Source organism: Cyanistes caeruleus, chromosome Z (genome assembly GCF_971803275.1).
Source record: "Cyanistes caeruleus chromosome Z, bCyaCae1.hap1.1, whole genome shotgun sequence".
In the NCBI taxonomy this organism is placed as follows: Eukaryota; Metazoa; Chordata; class Aves; order Passeriformes; family Paridae; genus Cyanistes; species Cyanistes caeruleus.
In genome coordinates this window covers 53517492-53537898 of record NC_141732.1, presented here as the reverse complement: position 1 = coordinate 53537898, position 20407 = coordinate 53517492, and the positions used below count along the sequence as shown (strand labels likewise).

The 20407-nt window shown below is 35.9% G+C and overlaps 1 protein-coding gene across 17 annotated transcripts in view; it reads left to right on the top strand.

Annotated features, from left to right (window-relative positions):
• JAK2 (Janus kinase 2) overlaps positions 1–20407 on the top strand; it is an 86654-nt gene that overhangs the window by 41968 nt on the left and 24279 nt on the right. For 15 of the 17 annotated variants that reach the window (XM_086867876.1, XM_086867875.1, XM_086867879.1 and 12 more), the window contains 11 exons: positions 5432–5555; positions 6345–6462; positions 6868–7013; positions 8154–8475; positions 10388–10507; positions 12859–13016; positions 13721–13832; positions 15151–15337; positions 17590–17717; positions 18209–18343; positions 19999–20086. In XM_086867876.1, coding sequence (XP_086724002.1) covers positions 5432–5555; positions 6345–6462; positions 6868–7013; positions 8154–8475; positions 10388–10507; positions 12859–13016; positions 13721–13832; positions 15151–15337; positions 17590–17717; positions 18209–18343; positions 19999–20086 — 1638 coding nt within the window. The remainder of the gene's footprint in view (positions 1–5431; positions 5556–6344; positions 6463–6867; positions 7014–8153; positions 8476–10387; positions 10508–12858; positions 13017–13720; positions 13833–15150; positions 15338–17589; positions 17718–18208; positions 18344–19998; positions 20087–20407) is intronic. The other 2 variants (XM_086867880.1, XM_086867881.1) reach the window with 1 other exon arrangement.

Sequence of the window (20407 nt, the reverse complement as noted above, 5' to 3'; positions counted from 1 at the left end):
CGTTTGCAGTCAATTAAATGTTTTCAAAGGAGTCAACTACATTGCATAATGTGATGATTTGTAATACTTCTACTTCTATGCTACTGAAGAGATTCTAAAAAGATGGGATGCTAACAAGGGAATTCTAGGCAGATTTTTTCCTAACATGCTGAATTTCCGGAATTGGCATGGCTCAGAGTTATCATTGAGTATAATTGTTCACTGAGGGTGGGGCTTTTTTTGGTTTTTTGTTTTGTTTTGGAGGGTTTTTTGTTTGTTTTTGGTTTTTTTTTTTGTGTGGTTTTTTTTTTGTTTGGTGGGTTGTTTGGTTTTGGGTGTGTGTATGTGTGTGTATGTTTGCTTGTTTTTGTGAGGTAGTGTTGTTGTTTGGTTTTTGTTTGTCATCCTTAGGTGATAACCTGAAAAGCTACCCAGAACATGCAGCCTTCTGCTCTCCCCTGCTAGCTGGGGAATCAATTAATCAGAACTCTGGGCAATTCTGTTTTTCCAGGAAAAGAAATATAAGCTTTGATTGACTATTCAGAAAGCCTTTTGTTGACAGGATAGTGAATGTGATATTAAGGGTTTGGTAAGCCTCCAGTTGGTATGAATGATGAATACAAGATACTATTTTTATGTCATAAAAGGCAAGCAAATTTCCATCTGCTATACACAAGACTACATAAGTTTTAAATAGTTTACTTCCACTTGTTTAAGAACTAATTTGTAGTAATTTTTAGTTTAAGAACTAAATGTAGTAGTACATTTTTTTATGTAGAAAATTTGAGTTGTTTTAAACTGTTTTTAATCATTCAACTAATTGCTTTCATCTTTTTACATCTAATTACATGCTTGAATTGAGAGTTTCATATGACAGTTTTTCTATTGCAGACTTTGCATGGCTTTCACATTTCATAGTATTGTCATGGCTTGTGATTTACACTCCCTGTTTTTTAGTTTTTCTTAGAAGAGGGACATTACCTACATTACCTTATAAAAATACACTGTATGTGAGAAAGAGTTCTAGTGCCAACAAAGAAGGAGATACAGAAATACTCTATTTTCTTAGCTGCTTCAGGACAAATGAATTGAGACTTGTCTGGATGTGAAGCTTTAAAATCATAATGAGGAAAACAAGAATCTACATTTTTTTAGGCTTGAAGCAGAAGTTCGAAGTACAAGCTTACGCTGTGTTGTAGTCTTTCATGATGTTACTTGACTGCATAGTGTGACAAGGCTCCTTTCTTTAGCCTCATGTAATAAATAAATAACTTGGAAAGAGTTATTTATTTATTAATAAATAAATATTTGTCATTGCAATAGTACAGAAAATCTATTTGATGGAGGAGCAAAGCAGAGAAAATTCTGATTAATTATGTCTGAGTCACTATCTTCTAATTCCTCATTGACTGAGCTGATGGCATGGTTAATGCACTGCAAAAATCTGAGGGAGGATTTTCAGTACCTGTTGTGAATGGCTTTTATGATTTTACTTGTGTTGAAAAATACATTTCTTCTAAGTTTTTGCAGTTGTTAACATATCTAGACTTCAGCAGAAGACTTTTATTCCTCCAGTTTTTTGATTTTCATTGTTTCTAGAGAAAACATTCAAGTGCTGCAGTTATCATCATTGAAAGGGCCCTGCAGTTAATAGTGGTGGTAAGAATTACATGAAAAGACAAGTTTCTGGCATCTTGGCTTTTGTCACATTTTTGTGGACAATTTTCAAGACACTATTTAATAAAGGGATTTGCTCTGTTTTATAATTGCTGAGCATTAAGTGTAGCAAATGCTCAAAGTGTAGCTTCATTCTTAAGGGGAAGGTTCTTAAGTTCTGGCTAGTTCTTAAGGGGAAGGGGTAAGAAAGTGAAGCTCATTTTCTTGAAAAATATGCATGATCTCTGTGTCCTGCCAGTGAATGGTGCAAGTTACCATTCAGAACTATGAATGGCAAAGAATGAGGGATGGAAAAGTGCAGAGTTTACTTTTCATTCAAAGGAAGGCAGCAGCAGGGGAGCACTTAATATAAATATATCTGATTTGTAGGGGGAGTACCACAGTCATGTCTTGGTTAAAGTTTCAGAAAGGCAATGATATGATCTTGAAATACCTGTGGGGTTTTTTGAGAGGTGGGGTGGCATGGTGCTCTTGGTGTCTGTAATGTATTTGGTCGAATACAGCAGCTAAGCATTTGAATTTAAGAATATGGTTTTGAAATGTTGTTCAGTGAGCGTACATGGGATGGTTACTAGTTTGGGTAAATGTTTTAGTGCGACTAGGTAGGTCTCACTAGCTATATAGTAAATATTCAGCATTGCCCTGAATGGTGTTTAGCATCTGGCAAGGATCATGATCAGGCTAGTGGTTCTCATGTACATTACACCGTAATTGATCTGAAATTGTTTGGGATACAGGCACTAAAGAGCCTTAAAGCTGCTAAGTTATTACTACTTACCCAGTTACTACTGACATGTAGTATAGTATAGTTAATCCTACTTTATACATCAAATGAGAACCATGTTTAGTTTCACGGGATAGGTTTCTTTTTAACTTCACAAAAACATTCTCAAAATTTAGATTAATTAAATATGTCATATTGTGTCATACATTTGCAACATTTAGAATTAGAGCCAATCTTTCAGTTACTTATCCCTTCAGTTTTATTCTTGGGGGCGGGGTGAGGTGTGTTTTGGTTTCCCTTTCATTGCCTTACATAATGCTTTCTGTTTCTCTAATTTCTTGTAAGTCTATGACTCCTTTTCATTAAAAAATCATGTGTTAAGACCTGCAACTCTGATATGTTTTGCAGAGCTTTGGTTTAAGAAGGTGTCAGATCATTAGCCTATAGCTTTTAGCAGTTTAATCTTCGCAAATACACGATAGAACTCCAGTTCTTAGCCCTCTTACTGGACCCCTATAGAAGCAAACACTTTTTTGAATCAAATTTAGTAGGTTAGTTGTTGTTTAAGACTGAAATATGTTTTATTTTTATAAAGGGTTATGTGGTTTTATGTGTGGAGTTGATTTTTTCTGATTGTCTTACACGCAGTTCAGATGTGATGAAAGGAAGGTGAGGTCTGCCACTTTCAGTAATTAAGTAGATGTTGTTCAGAACAGAAGGAAAGAAAGGATTTTTTTTCCTCCTGGTTTCTTATGAGAATTTCAATTACTTCATTATAAGTCTTTGAGGAAGTGGGTACTTTGCCTTTTTTCCAGAATTCTTTTGTCTCTTAACATCGTTTTAAGTTACTTATATTGTTTTTACCTGTTATTTTTTCCTTTTTTTTTTTGCCTTCTTACCCTAAAGTATATTGCTGTAATGTCAAGTTTTATTTAGATATGACCTACTGTGACTTTGACATTATCATTTTTCCTCCTACTCTCTTTTGACCTGTTGTCGTGGTTTTAAAGCAGTAACTAAAAAAATTACTTATTTCTTGCTGTGAGATAAGGATTAGAACAAGAGCAAAACAGGCTTAAAACTTAAAAGGAATAAAGGAAGTTTATTAACAAAACTACAAGAATAAAAACACCGGAATAAACTTACAGAATACTCTTTTATCCCCCACTACTTGACCATTCCTTTGTGACATGACAACATAGAGACAGAAAAACTTTAGAACTTTGGTGGTTAAAACAGTCCCAATTCCTGCTAGAGTCTTTTCATCAGCCTTTGTAGAGAAACAGCAGTCTTCTTTTGCTAATCTATGAAGTTTCTCACAAGAAAACTATTTCTGTTATAGTTTTCTATTTCTCTGATGCCAGCTGCCCAGAAATCTGTCATCAGAGTTCACTCCTCCCATTTCACATCACTCTGAGGTGTGTATGGGCCATGAGTCTAGGAATGTCATTTTAAGGATAAGTTATTCAAAGGCAAAAGTCCTCTTCATCTGTCTCCGTGAATCTCTCTGGAAACAGTTTTCTCATTGCCCTCAAGGCCTCAAACCTTTGCTTCACTCTGTTCCAGCACCTCACTGTATCACAATTACTCTACTTTTTGCTCAAAATCCACACTTTGAACACTCCATTCCTCCCAATATACTCTGTCATGAATTAAAGGAGTCTTTTCAAACTACTATTGTCCATCTCCATAGCTTTAACAGAAAGATATTTTCAGCTTATAAAGCATCTCCTTATTCTCTCCCCATCTAAAACTTAACTCTTTTTCTCACTGTTGTTGGTGGTTTTATGATGTCTTCTTCATGTTGATTGTCTCTCTCTCTGTCTCTCTGGGAAAAAGGAGTAATCTGTATGTTTTATCCAGGTAGTAAAAGAATTAAAGCCTTAGAAAAGCTGCAAGTGTTCATGGTGTCAGGTTTCAGTCCAGTAGCAGGAACTACAAACTAAACCAGGCTGGCCGGCTCCGTTTCTCCCCCCCCGCCCTCTGCGGCCTTGTCCGGCCTGGAGGGGGGAGGAGGCCGAGACAGAGCCTTGTTACCTTTCCAGAAGCTGGAAACACAAAGAGCACAAGAGAGCTCTGACTTTAGATCTTAAGGGGGTGCTCATAAGTTGATTTCACTTTTTAATGGTCAAAACTGCTGTCAGTTCTTAGAAATGACCGATAATTGGTCAGGAGGAAAGACTCCCATCAGCCACCAGCAGCTTCAAATTCCTTAGCTCCCAAAACCACCTTAAAGGTGAAGCCACCCCATGACACCTGTGTCTCTGTCTTCAGAATATGTGTGTCAATACTTGCAGTTAATCCTTTTGTGCTGTCAGTTTTAAGGCACTTAACCTGTTTCCCAAATCTAATGCTGGTACCACATGGATGCATAGCACTGCAGCACAGAACAATGCTGAGTTGGAGGCTGTGTTTCAGCTGGGAGCGCCAAAGTCCAGTTAAAATTCTGGTGCTGCTGGAGAGTTGATGATCAACTGAATTTTATAGTTTCTGGTCAAGTAGGATTGCTTGTCAATTACCATTAGCATAATTCAAAGTGGCTGAGGGAAAAGAATATTCTCCATTTCTGTTTTATTTTAACAGTATATGTTTGGGGTTTTTTTGAGTTACTCAAATGGGAATGGCTGGTCATTGTCATAGTCATTATAAATTTCTTTGTGTTGCTTTACTTCTAATTTTCAATCGGTCTTAAAATCAATGCTCAAATCAAATTATCTTTGGGAAATATCAAATATCAAAATAATATATATATCAAATCAAATTATCTGATTTGGGAAAGTCAGGGGGAGAAAAAAAAATCTACTGTTGTAAGCTGTTTCTAAACTGAGAGGCATTGTATTAAATACCATGCAGAGAAAATCTTGTAATCTAACAGTGAGGTATAGGACAACAGCAGAACAGTCTTCAGTGAGAGAACATAAAAGAAGAACGAGAAATTTAAACAAGGATATATAACCAGATATGATCTCAGTGTGACAATTTTAACCCACAATATTTTTTTAACATTTTGTGAAAAGTCTCTTCATATATGCTTCTCTGTTCTTCATGTAGGTATCATGCCAGTGTATCATAACATGTTTGCACTCATGAATGAAGCAGACAGAATGTGGTATCCCCCAAATCACATCTTCCATGTGGATGAAACAACCAGACTCATCCTAATTTACCGGATAAGGTAATCTAAGTAAAATGTTGTACATTTTTCATGGTAAAACAAGGCTGTATGAGAAAACACTGCCAATATGATATTTAGTTGAACTGTAGTTTCTCTTAGAAGTTATGGATAGATTGCTGATGTTTTCTGGAAAGCAGGGAGCTAAAAGAATCAAAAATATTGGAGTGATCAGAATTATATGCTTTAGTAATTTTCTCTATCCCATATGTTTACCAGTGTCAGATGCCAGGAGAAAGAAACAATAAAAATATACTAGAAGTAGAAACGATGCCTTTCTTAATAATGGTACATCTCGTCTCCTCTGTGCTTGCCTGTTTGAAATAAGTGGCAGTTTCTGAAATGCAGAGTAATTGTCCTGTGTAGCCAGGCATATTTATGCAATACAACCATTTTTCCCATACCTTGTAATTGAGTGTGGACAACTAATACTATAGTAAGTTTTCCATTTGTAAATGGCTCAATTTATTTACATTATATAATTGGGCCTGTTTTTTAGGAGCTGTTTCCAAAGAAACTAGAAGACACTGATAAAATTGTCTGTATTCTGATTAGTGAGAACAACTTAGCAAAGGTTCTGATTCCTATCAGTACAGTTTTTCACCCTGCTTAAATACTATACTTTAAAACACCAAGAACTGCATCTGAGGTCTTCATTGAGTAACTGGGATTCCATAGTGGTCCTTCAGATCAGCAGCACTAGTTACACGTATATGAGAGCTATATAATGTCTGATATTGGTAACCAAAATGTCTTGTTTATTGACGTTTGCTTGAATTTATTTCCTGCCAGGTTTTATTTTCCCCACTGGTATTGCAGTGGCAGCAACAGAGCATACCGGTATGGCATTCTTCGCGGTGCAGAAAGCCCCGTCCTTGACGATCTTGTCATGTCTTATTTATTCGCACAGGTACGATTTGCTTGCTTATTTTTAAATGCAGATTGGTAAAGGTTATTAGTATTTATTCCCTTTCCATCTTCTCCTAGTAACTCTCTAGGCTCTTGAAAGCTTGAAGCCCTCTCAAGCTGGAAATTAAATTCCATGTCCTATTGTGTATTTGGAGAGATGAAGTTCAAAACAGTGCTTCTAAGCATGATAGCAGCTGGTATTCCTTATGAATAAGTACATCTTTTTGTGGATGAAGTACGTCCTTCAGTCTTTAAAAAACCAAGCTAATAAAACCCCCTAAATAAACCAAACACAAACAATCAAACAACACAACAACAGCTCCCCCCAACAACTGCACCCCAAACCTCTCTTCTTGATAAGCAGCAGTGCACCAGTTTTCATTTGCTTTTTTGAATTCTTTCTCAGTGGCGAGCTGATTTTTTGGATGGATGGGTACAGATGCCTGTTACTCATGAAACACAAGAGGAATGCCTTGGAATGGCTGTTCTAGATATGATGAGAGTGGCCAAAGAAAAGGACCAAACCCCAATGGCTATTTACAATTCAGTCAGGTGATTCTGTTATTTGTAACTGTTCCACATCTATGTGATGCCTAAAGGTTGTATTTTTGCACATTAGTGTCTAGGAGGAGGTGTTCAGCAGCTGGCATTTGATGTATTCTAATGGTTACATAATTTTACCTATTATGTAAACTAGAAATTAATAGAAAATTTGTGTCATGATGCCCATTCATGATTTGGAGACATGGATTTGACTCTTAATGAAAGGTAAGGCAGCAGCTTCTTACGTAAGAAAGTATATAAGCAATAATTTTAGGTGAGACACCTTCTGGATGTCATCAGATGTAAGCCCCTCTTCTTGTCAAAGCCAAATTCAAAGTTAGGTGAAGTGACTCAGGGCCTCATCCAGTCAAGTTCTGAAAATGTCCAGGTGTGGAGATTCCCCTATATGTCTGTGCAGCTTTGTCTTGTGAATGACCATAGTCATCGTGAAAGATTTTCTCTGTACCTAATCCGTCTCCTCTGTGATACTGACAATCCTTTCTTGTCCTTTCACATTATTAGAAGACAATTAGTAGAATACCATACTTGAGCCTTCTTTTCTCCAGGCTGAACAAACCAAGCTCCCACGTGCCTCTTGTCTCATGTCATGCACTTCAGGCTCTTAACCATCTTGGGCAGGTCTCTGCCAAAATTTATTGAGCTTATCAACTCACCTGGGTGTACCAATCCTATCAGTTTCTACTCCACTTCAGTTAATTCTGTCCCTGACATAGGAACTTCAGTGACAACCAACCACAGTGTTGTATTCTACCACCTGTATTTTAAGCCAGGAAATCTGTCCTTTATCCACGTAATTGCCATGCAGTATCCTCTTTACAATTTCTGCACCAAACAAAGCAATTTTGTAGCTTCTGCTGCCTTACCTTAGAACTTCACTCATGAAAGAACAGAGATCTTTAAATTTATGGGAAATGCATTATATAGTTTATGTTGCAATTGAGTACGGGGGAAAAAATGGAAAATACTACAGATCTAAGAAAGGATCTTTGTTATCCTACAGTTGAAAAAATACGGTACACTTAGAAGAAAATGTGTTTTAATGTTGACTCATTTAGCACAGCACTAGTTATCTTCGCTGTATTTAATGGATGAAATTAGTAGTTTTTTTGTCTGGTTATGTATTCACAGCTACAAAATGTTTTTACCTAAATGTGTGCGAGCAAAAATCCAAGACTACCACATTTTGACACGAAAAAGAATAAGGTACAGGTTCCGCAAATTTATACAGCAGTTTGGCCAATGCAAAGCTACTGCCAGAAACTTGAAACTTAAGTACCTCATAAATCTGGAAACCCTTCAGCCTGCCTTCTATTCAGAGGTTTTTGAAGTAAAAGAACCTGGTGGAGGTCCTTCTGGAGAGGAAAGTTTTGCAACTGTTGTAATAACTGGAAATGGTGGAATTCAGTGTTCAAGGGGAAAACTTAAAGACTGTGAGACACTTGGAGAGCAGGTAATTTTTTTAAAATTATTTCAATAACTGTGCAGTTTTTTATGGAACAGAGTAGTAAGCTTGTTTTTAGAAGTTCTGATTTACCTCAAGCAATTTTGGTTGGCAGGTTTTACTTCACAGTAATGATACAACTTCATTGTAAATAAACAACTTCATTGCATAAACAGTGCAAGATTTTAAAATTAGATTTTATTTAAATACTAGAGAAAAGTTGTGTAATACTCCCCTGCATGACAAAAATGTGGGAAAATGTGGGAAATGTAATGACCATGCCCCCATGTGTAGATAAAATGCAGAAATTCCCCAAATTCTCTTTGAAAGCAGGGCTCTAAGGACTCCAAACAGTAGGCAAATTCCCTTATACCTCTTTCCTGCTGCAGTTAGACACCTACCAGTGTCTCATTTAGCAAATTTGAAATTACATCTGTGTGACTGTGGAGTCCATATAGTCTTTGTTCAGGAATTAGGTGCTCAATGGCTCCTATAAATGCTAGTAATCACATACTGCTGCATTTTTATTTATCAGTATTATTTTGTGTGTGTGTGTGAAATTTCCCTTCACGACTGTTCACTATGTTGAGTTTACCAAAACCTGATAGAAACTCAAAGCAGTGTACATTGAGAGTGAGGGAGTTAAAAGGTAAAAGTAAAGGCTAAGTGGAGTTATATGTAAGTTTTTCCAAATAATCACATCAGTTTGGTACTTCTGATTCATAAAATGTAGCAGGCAAGACCAAACTACAAAAGGTTGTGTATTTACAGTATGCTGTAATGGTATGTAAAATTGCTATATGTTAGTGGGTTTTTTCCAATACTTAGCAAAAAGTAAATCTGATTACATGCCCACATTTTTTAAAGCATGGTGTTCTTAGAATATTTGTAGATTGACAGTTACCTCATTCATAGCTGTTTTGTATCAGCCCTTTGCCTTCCTTAATTTTCCAGTAAGTGCCTGTTGCTCTGGCAGAAACTATCATAAATGTCAGATCTTGCAATTTCCAGTTTTAGGAGTACAAAATATATGCATGCTTAGCTTTTTGGGCTTGGTAACCAAGCCTTTAGTAAAAGAGTAGTGTTTGAAGGAATCATATTTTTTGATAAAGATTGCCAAATTATTTTTTCATAATTAAAAATATTATCATTCTATTATTGACCGACACTGCATATGTTTTAACTGGTAAAGAAACTGTTTATAACGTTGGTTTTGAAAACTGAATTAATTAATATAGCTGCTTGTAAACATGATTATAACTAATTTAAGTAAACTTTACTGATTAATTGTCATTTAGATACTGAACTGAAAAATAATTTTTATTTTTTTGTATATGATGACATATGTGGAGTAGATTATGAAGATATTTGTTTTGCAAGCTTACATTTTCAACAACCAGATGAACAAATAGATAGGACTGAGAGGACAGCCTTTTCTTACATTTTTCCTTCATTCCAACTACCGATTTTGCAGCTTGTGTCACTCTGAATGAAGTCATGACATTTTGTATTGTTAACAGGCTTTCTAAACCTATTTAATCAGCATGCAAATAATCTCACAAACCCCCACCACCAAAAAAAACCAAACCCTCTCAAAAAAGTAGTCCTAATGTTCCACTGTTCACAAAATACTACAGAGAGAAGAAATAACTACAATTATAAAACCCCAAACCCATATGGGGATATTTCTGTTCACTGTTCCTGCATCTCTGTCTGGTCTTTAATTTTAATTCTCATCCTAGTGATGATTCCATAAAGAAAAAAATCCTTCATTTGCTTGTAATGGCATGTGTAAGGTTTTATAATCCTCTTTCTTGCTGGCTTACGAGTCCAGAGATGTAGGAGTTCTAATGCTGAAACTAGGTGAGGCTTTTTAATTGCCATTTATGTTATTACTGAAATTATATAATATTTGTTGCAGGATTTACAAACATACTGTGATTTTCCTGATATCATTGATGTCAACATTAAGCAAGCGAGCCAAGAAGGCTCCAGTGAGAGAAGAATTGTCACCATTCACAAACAAGACAGCAAGAATCTGGTCTGTTTACTTTGTTTGCTGTTCTTTCAGATAGATACTGCTTTTAGCAGGCTGTGTGATTGTTGTATACATAGTGTTGTACAATCTGTGACCATATTAATTAAGCAGGACATTAAACATATATCAGCTGTGTAAGGGGTCTAAAAACACTAAAAGTATTCTGCATTCAAGGCTGTGTGCTTGGAATGAAATAGATATTTATATCTGAGGAAAATTTCTGGTACACAGACTGGTTCTTTTGTTTATTAGTCTTAAACCTGAGTCCATGGTTTCAGTTCTCAAGTGTGCTGTTTCCATGGTGTCCTGATAAGCTGTCTGCTAGAGACCAACACATTGAAAAAGGCTTCAAAATGCTCTGAAGAATCATGATACAAAATAAGTACCAGGATAAAGTTAATGTTATTGCTTTTACAGTGTACAATTCTTTAAAGAGCTTAATAAAGTATTTTATACACAAACGTAATAAGTTTTTTACTTGAACTACAACCTTGCACTTGAGTCAGGCTTTCTAGCCAGGTATAACTGTCACAGAGTTGTGGGGTGGGCTGACCCTGACTGGGCACCAGGTGCCCACCAAAGCTGCTCTAATCACTCCCCTCTTCAGCTGAACAGGTGAGAGAAAATATAATGAAAGGCTTGTGGGTCAAGATAAGGATAGATATCACCCACCTATTATCTGTCATGGAAAACCAGAGTTCACTCAAGGAAATTAGTTGAACTTGTTGCCAATCAATTCAGAGTAGGGTAGTGAGAATAAAAGATCTTAAAAATGTTTTTCCACCACCCTTTCCTTCTTTGTGGGCCAACTTTATTCCTTTTTCTCTAACTCCTTCCCCACAGCAGTGCAGAGGATTGGGAATGGGAGAAGTGGTCAGTTTATCACATGTTGTCTTTACCTCTGTCTTCCTCAGCTCATCCCCTGCTCCATCAAGGGATCCCTCCCATGGTGGACAGTCCTCCACAAACTTGTCCAGTGCAAACTGTTTTCACAGGCTGCAGTTCTTCATGAACTGCTCCAGTGTTGGTCCCTTCCACGAAGTGCAGCTCTCCAGGAACAGACTGCTCCACACCTCCATAGGGGCCCATGGAACCACAAGTTCTGCCAACATGATTCAGTCTAGGCTTCCCATAGGAACACAGCCTCCTTGAGGCACATCCCCCTTCTGCAACATGAGGCTTTTCACAGGCTGCAGGGGAATCTCTGCTGCACCATGGATCTCCATGGGCTGCAGAGGCACAGCTGCCTCACCATGGCCTGTAACATGGGCTGCAGTTGTTTGCAGGTCCTCTTAAAAAGGAGTTTGAAGGCTCTTAAATTGTTGACACTTACTCAAAAACACCAGCTTTTTTTTATCACTCTCTAGCAAAGAACTTGCTAAATAATTGTGTTCAGCTACTAGGTATGTCTCTGGTGTCACAGGCAAGCACAAACTAAAGCCTGTCCTGTTGGGTTACACTACTAAATGAAGTCTAGTGTGACTCAAAAAATGCTTCTCTATTTTTGTTTTATTTGCAGCAATAACTATGTTGTGACAGATGAATTTAATTTTGCCCTGCTTTTATCTGTTAGTTATATTGTACATAAGACCTTTTTCACACCCATTTTCCTTTGACCACTACTTTTTTCCCTGGTCCTTTCCAGTGTAGCTGTGTTCATAGTAGTAAAAGGTCATCTTCTGTCTATGATCCAGCTCAGGGTGCCAGTTTTTGCTGACAAGTAGTTAAGTTTTCCAGCAGGTACTTCCCTGGAGATTTTTCTTTTCTTCTTGAAGGCAGACATATAAATCTTTGATAAGTGAAGGCTTTCCTTTAGAGAAAAGAACAGCGCACACACACTGCAGTGGCAATGCAGTAGGTGTCTGCATGCTGAATTGTATCTACTTGTTTTTCCCTTTCAGATATTCTTTCTTTTTGACATTCCTCTGCTGTTTCATTTATTTAGACTAAGGCTTTTTTTTTTTTTATGGCAGATTTCATAGAATCATGGAATGGTTGGAGCTGGGAGGGACTTTAAAGGTCATCTGGTTTCAGCATGCCTGCCATGTGTCAGGACACATACATTAGAGCAGATTGCTCAAAAGCCAGTTCCAGGCATAAGGCATCCACAAAGTCTGTTTTGTTTTGTTTGGATTTGATTTTGAGCACTGAAGGTTGCTATCAAGTTTTGAATGATAACAGGAAGATAGAACATACAAACATCAGTTTAAAACTGTTTTTATTCATATTTTTAATGTGCACATATATGCATATCTTTTACAGTATTAGCATATCCAATAACTTTTTGTTGCCTATTAAAAATTGAAATTCTCTCTCCTTTCTGCCCCCCACATTGTTCTCTGGCAATTGAACAGGAGGCTGAATTTCAGTCATTAAGAGAAGCTCTCTCCTTTGTATCATTAATTGATGGATATTACAGATTAACAGCAGATGCCCATCATTATCTCTGTAAAGAAGTAGCACCACCATCAGTCCTTGAAAATATCCAAAGCAACTGTCATGGGCCAATTTTGTAAGTATTTTTTTCAGTAATATGACAATTGGATATTATTTTTTGAAGATAAGCTTTAGTTGTCTGTGAACTGTGGTAGGCATCTTAAAATGTTTTTTTAATTGCGCTTATGTAATGTAAAATGCTTTATATTTTTCCTTTTATTTTTCACTTAGTGAAATACAGTGCCTTCTTGACGTGGTATAAAAGTTAAGTGGAAATGTCATTCCTTGATATGGATAGAAATACTTAGAAGGCTTGTTTAAGAGCAATTTGTTCATATAATAACGAATGTTGTTTTATTTCAGCTCTTTCTTCTTGTTAGCCATTTTACTGGTTACACCCACCTTTTTCACCCACACAAATGTTTTGCTAATTTAAGCTTATTTCTTAGGCAATTTTATTATCCCTTCTTTCATAATGCATGTCGAAAATCATATAATAAGCTGTGAGGAATACATTTTTTTAGTCCTTAACATTTCTCATTGGATAAATAATTGTGATGGTTTAGTATCAAACAGTTTTAATATACTGCTCTCTACATAAGGAACCTCCCTATATATTGGAAAATAAAGGGCAAAGAGATTAACTTAAAGAAAGCTGTACAAAATTGAAAGTTTTAATTGCTGTTCTGTTAGGTATTTGTTAATATTGCTCATTACTCAACCTCTTATATCTCTGAATTTTGCAATTATGCAATATTAAACATTTTCTTTTTTCTGTAGCATGGACTTTGCTATCAGTAAATTGAAGAAAGCTGGTAATCAGACTGGTTTCTACGTACTTCGCTGCAGTCCTAAAGACTTTAAAAAGTACTTCCTTACCTTTGCTATAGAGGTTTGTATTCCATTTTAGTGCCTATATAATTTTTTTTGTGATATAACAATGAGCCTGAGATGTTCAGTAAATAATTCTGAATTTTCCCTCCAGAATGTTTGTCTGATGTATAATATATATTATATATAATATTATGATATATGATCATTATATACAATTGTTATATATTATATATAAAATAATATAATATAGATATTATATTATTATATATAGCAGATGTATATAATATCTTCTCTATTCTATAGCTATTTTTGTCAGATGGGCCAACTTTCAAGGTCTTGTGAGAAACATGAGATTTGGTACAGTGTTGCTAATGCACATACCACATACTTTGAAGCCCAAGACAGGTTGAAGGAAGAGAGCTTAAGAGTTCTGGAGATAGTGATGTGGGTCTTGGGACTGTGATTAATGTTTGTGTTTTTAGCTAGGAAAGGTAGCATATTAATTTTCCTGCTGGTGTACAGCAAGCTAGCAAGCTTGCCAATACTGTCAGAGATAGGTACATCTCTGAAAATGACCAAGTAATGCTGATGTGTGAATGGAGAAATGTTCAGTCAATGAAGTATGTTTGGTAGGGAATTTGGTAGACAAAGAAATCAGTTCCTAAACAAGTTCAGAGAGACAAAGTTGAGAGTCAGGCTTGTGAGAGAGGACTACCATTGCCTTTAAGTGACTTTGCTGCAACTCTTTTTTCTTTTTCTGAGTTCTGTGCAAGTCAGTGGAAGGCTTTTTATATTCAGAATTTGTTGGAACATTTGCTGCAATATTGAGATACAGGTCCACAAAAGCACTCTTAAGAGCTCATCGTGTTTAAAAATGCTTAATGGTATCTTTTCAAGAGTCATTGTGAAAATAATTCATTACATATTAAAAATATGTATTAGGAAGTGATTTCTTAGAACTGTGCTGGAGATAACAGGACTACAGCTGGTATCTCCAAATGCTTGCCAAACAAACATGGAGTATAAGCATTAAGGCTATTGCTTCCGACACAATTTTGTTTTGATATCAGGGTGAATAAGCTTCAATTAATAGCTCTGAAGGATTTTTCCTGGGATCCATTATCTGTTTTCTCAGTTCCATCTTTACAGATTCCATTAACATTTGTTTTTCTCTAGCATCAACATGCTAGTTCCAATGATGCAAGCAGAATCTTATTTTCTCAGAATCAATATTATATAGTAAGAACAAAATAACAAATTATGATCGTATTTTCCTGAAACATCCTTTAATTAGTAGAGTGCTATACATTTAAATAAGCTTTCAAATATTAAATATTAAATATCAATTTCATTTTTAATGGAAAAATTTTCTGCAGCGTGACAGTACTACAGATTATAAGCACTGCTTAATTACGAAGAATGAGAACGGAGAATATAATCTTAGTGGAACCAAGAGAAGTTTTAGTAATCTTAAGGATCTCTTGACCTGTTACCAGACAGAAACTGTCCGTTCAGACAGCATAATTTTCCAGTTCATCAAATGCTGTCCTCCAAAACCAAAAGGTAAGAAAAAGATTATTTCTTAGCCCAAAGTTTTATAAATTCTAGATTAAAGACTTAAAAATGAGTTAGTACTAAATGATTCTCAGGTAGATGCATGATACAAAACTGGAAGGAGCTGCTTGTAACCTTGAAAGCAGGGATGCCCTTTCAAGAGATCTCAGCAAATTAGAGAATGGGGCAATCACCAACCATATGAAGTTTAGCAATGACAAGTGCTCGATTCTGCATCTGGGATGGGGCAACCCCAGATGTGCAGACAGGCTGGGGAATGAAATGCTGCACTGCAGCACCATGGAAAGGGACCTGGGGGTCCTGGTTTGTGGCAAGCTGAACATGAATCAGCAGTGCCCTGGCAGCCAGGAGGACCACCGGTGTCCTGGGGACATCAGGCACAGCATCAGCCAGGCAAGGGAGGGGATTGTCCTGCTCTGCTCTGCTCTGGGGCAGCCTCACCTCCAGTGCTGGGGACAGCTCTGGGTTCCACAATAAAAGAGAGACATAAAACTATTGGAGAGTGTCCAAAGGAGAGCCATGAGGATGGTGAAGAGTGTAGAAGGGAAGCAATATAAAGAGCAGCCGAGGTCAATTGTTCTGTTCAGTCTGGAGAAGAGGAGACTGAGGAGACACCTTATTGCAGTGAGCTTCCTCACAAGGGGAAAGGGAGAGGCAGGCACTGATCTCTTCTCAATGGTGACAGGATCCAAGGGAATGGCCCGAATTTGTGTAAGGGGAGGTTTAGGTTGGATATTAGAAAAACCTTTTCACCCAAAGGGTGGCTGAACACTGGAAGAGGGACTCCAGGGCAGTGGTCGCAGTGTTTGGACAATGCTCTCAGATACATGGTGTGACTTGGGGGTGGTCTTGTGCAGGGCCAGAAGTTAGACTTGATAATCCTTGTGGGTCCCCTCCAACTCAGAATATTCTGTGATATATTTGTGTGGTATTTTTTTACATTTCACAGACCTATTTAGTCATCTTCTTAATCATAGTTTTCAGTTCCAGTATCTGCCAAATTTTCATTTGGTGTAAGATAGTAGAAGAAGCAATTATGATAGCCAGTTTCATGATTAGAAGCAAAACTGGTTTCTTAATTACAGTGGATCATATGCAGCAGCATTTCTTCTTATGGCAAGTGTTTTAATGTCTGGAGAAGTAAAGAGATACTGAAAGGATTATTTATCTCTCAGAATACTTCCATAGGCCATGGAATCAGCAATGTCAGTGAATTTCTGTCTCTGTTGATCTTAGCTGAGTTATGCTGGTCTGCAGTGTGGTTTCAGCTCCTTTTTATTACTGAAAAGAACACATGGAATAGAGCTCCTGCCTGAGGATTTTTCTTGAATTTGCTTTTAATTTTTCTGCCTACCTTTGATATTCATATCTTTCTCCTTTATAAAATTTTAAATATCTGCCCTTCTAAGTATTACTATGTACAGTTTATATTAATATTTGTCTCTGTCAAAATTCCTATTTAAAGACAAACTTGCCAGAACAGACTATGATATAACTTTTACTTCTCTCAAATTTGATTGAAAATAGCCAATGGGTTCAAAACCATAGAAAAGATATAACGAGTAAATATGGATGCACATTATAGAGAATAATTTTGTAACATTATTCCATTGAGATCAAACACATTTATGCATCAGAGTGATAAATTACTGAATAAATATAATCATGGATGTGAGCAGACACCCACAAAGACATACTTTTCAGATTTAGTTTTAGTATCGGACTTGCTCTGTTTTGTGCTATAAAAGAGGGTAATTTACATCCCTGTTTTCATCCCCAATTTTATTACAAATAGTGCAGCAGTTAAAACATGAGGTATGGAGGTAGGAACATGAGGAAAAATGGAGGTAGGAATATTTTCAAAATGTTTGTCAAAAGTAAGAATACTTAACCAAAAACTCATGAGTGAACCTGCATGATTTTGCTGATTAGAAAACATCAGATTTTGATTTGAATTAAGTACTGTGCGGATTTTAAAATACACTAATCTCAATGTGATATCGTGTTTGTGTTTAATTAGGAGCCCCTCCTAATCCTTCCTAAGGATTAAATTAATCTTATAGAATAAATTATAATTAATATAATACCATTAGTAATAATATTAATAATAATTTAGTATTTTATAACATTAATAATACTATTAAATCTTATTAAATTAATAATCCTTCTGAAAATGTATTGGTTTAGTTGTATATTTTACAAATTTACTTTGGTTTTCCTTTCCCTCTTTCTTCTTCCAGATAAATCAAATCTCCTAGTCTTCAGAAGCAATAGCGTTTCTGATGTACCTTCATCACCTACGCTACAGAGACACAATAATGTCAATCAGATGGTCTTTCACAAAATCCGTAATGAGGACTTGATATTCGTAAGTACATTAGTTGCTTTTTCCACTGCAGAAGCTGGGTTTAATATGCACCAAGTTTTATAAACCTCAGTATGTGTTTAAAAGAATCTTATGTGAGCTAGGAGATTTTGCTGTAGTCTTTCCTTAGAGTTGTGGAAAAGAATTTATTTTATTTTCCAGTAATGCAAATAACTATTATTTTATAATTAACTGCAACAGCAATTATTTGGTTCTAGAGATGTCTAAATACATATTTAATGGAATTGCTTCCTCTCTGGTTCTTGCAGCAAGTTATTTTCTGAGATCCTTGAGCAGTCAATTAAAAAACAAGCAAAAATTAAGATGTTTCTGATACAGTTGCTTCCTCTCCTCCTCAGCTGGACTCTACAGCCAGCACACCTCTAAAGACTTGCATATGCTTAAGCAGGGGTGGGGTTTTTTTGTGATGTCTTTTAAAACAGGCAGATATTTTTTTAATTTTTTTTTCCATCTGTACCCTTCCTTCCTTTTAGGAGGAGAGTCTTGGACAGGGCACATTTACCAAGATTTTCAAAGGTGTAAGGAAAGAAGTGGGAGACTATGGCCAGCTCCATCAAACTGAAGTTCTTTTAAAGGTGCTGGATAAAGTGCACAGAAACTACTCTGAGGTTGGTGTGATTGTTGACTGCTATATAATGTTTGTCCATGCTATGTTGAGCATTACTCTTTTTCCTTTCTTGAGCATTACCTATTTACTTCATAAATGAGTATTTGTTTATTGGAGAGGGTTGTATATTGAACCAAGCTCATGCTTAGACTTGTGACACTGGGAGTATGGATTTGAGACTGGCTTTGGCAAGTACACCTAGGTACTTTTTTTGCCCTGCTCCCACCACCTGTGAGAGAATTCACAGCTACCCACTGCAAACTGGAGAACAGGTAAGTTACACAATTAAAGTCCCAGAGGAGGGTTAGTATGGCCACAGGATTGTCTTAGCCAGTAAATTCATTATTTACAGATGAGGGACCACCATTTATGGAAAAACACTTCCTCTGGGTAGACTGTCAGATTTTCCAGTAAAATCAAGTAATTAGAAATATTTATGTATGGGAAAAACTTGCCATACATGGACTCACCCATAATCACTGAGCCTACTCACTTTTTGAGTGAAGATTTTAGCAGACCTGAAATGCTTTTTGCAAAAACTAATAAACTGGTAGTGTAATCAAGCCCAATGCTGTGTATGTGAGAATTTAATTTTAAAGACTTTCACAAGATGTAGTAGTGTTTATTATATTAATGTAACTTTATATGCTGCTTATTGTTTATAAAGGTAATTTACTCAAATTTCTAATTATCTAGCTATGCTTACAGCAAGCCAAGAAAACCAGTACACTATTCAGTGAACTTTTCAATTATTTAAGATAAATCTGTGAAATCTTTACTTATATGAAAATATAAGTAAAAAAGGAAGAGACATTTCAGATGGCTGGTATTTCTAAACAGTATAGACATACACTTTGGACTATTGAAAACAAAAAAAAAATTATAATTTTGATAACATGGGTAATATATTTATATTCTAAAGTGAAGTATGAATCAGTTACTAAAAGCTCAGAATATAGAAATAAAAACATAGTCACCTGAAGGAAAATGTTCTCATTTTCACTTCACCCTTTTGGGTGACTAATCAGTACACAAGCAAGTGTAGGTGGACATGCCACTGAACGGAATAAAAAATAAAGAAAGCAATAAAAGCTTTTGAAACTTACCTGACAAAGTTGAAAAAGGTCATGCAGTAGTGGAGGATTTACATAATACTTTTTTGTCTTTTAACTTAATAATGTGCTTGAAAAAATGAATTGGAAACTGAACAGTGCATTATAGCAGAATAAATTAGAAAGTGAATAGTGTATGATGAATTTGCCTTCAGTTTATTTAACCTAGGTAATTGACACCGAAAAAAAATTATATAAATATATATATATATATAATTTTACATATTTTTAAAATGTTGAGATATATTTGTCTGCAGAGAAAAATAGGTTGTTAACCTATCTGGAATGTGTATTACCAGTAATTTAGGAAAAGAAAATTTGAAAAAACCCTCTACACCCTAAAAACTGAAGCAAAAGCCAACCAAACAAGAAACAGTTGCCAAACACAAACCAACAACCTACAATATAAAATATGTTACATAAGACTTTGCAAAGAATTAGTTGAAAAATTTTAAAAAATGCTTTTAGTAAATGTATTAGAATTTGGGGCTTTGTTTTCACTGATATATTTTCCTTGTCAATCTCTCCTTCTCCTTCCAAAAAGTCCTTTTTTGAAGCAGCAAGTATGATGAGCCAGCTTTCATACAAACATTTGGTGTTAAATTATGGAGTCTGTGTCTGTGGAGAAGAGAGTAAGTAGAAATTAATTCTTTTTTTTTTTACCAATTTTTATACATCTCTATTAGATTTTTACATAGTTTTCAGGTGAAGCCAGGGGAAAAAAAAAGTTCAAAACCAGCTGAACGGCTAATAATACATGTTCATGTTGCAGTAGTATTAGTCTTGGTGTCTGAGAACTAGTTAATAGTAAAAACAAAGAAAAGGGAAAAATTACAATTGTTTAAAGTACAATCAGTGTGAATAGTAACCTCTGTAACTAGCTCAGTCATGTCTGTTCTGAGATCAGTTTCGCTGTGTCTCTGGAATGAGCTTTTCAAGTGCCTGAAAAATTG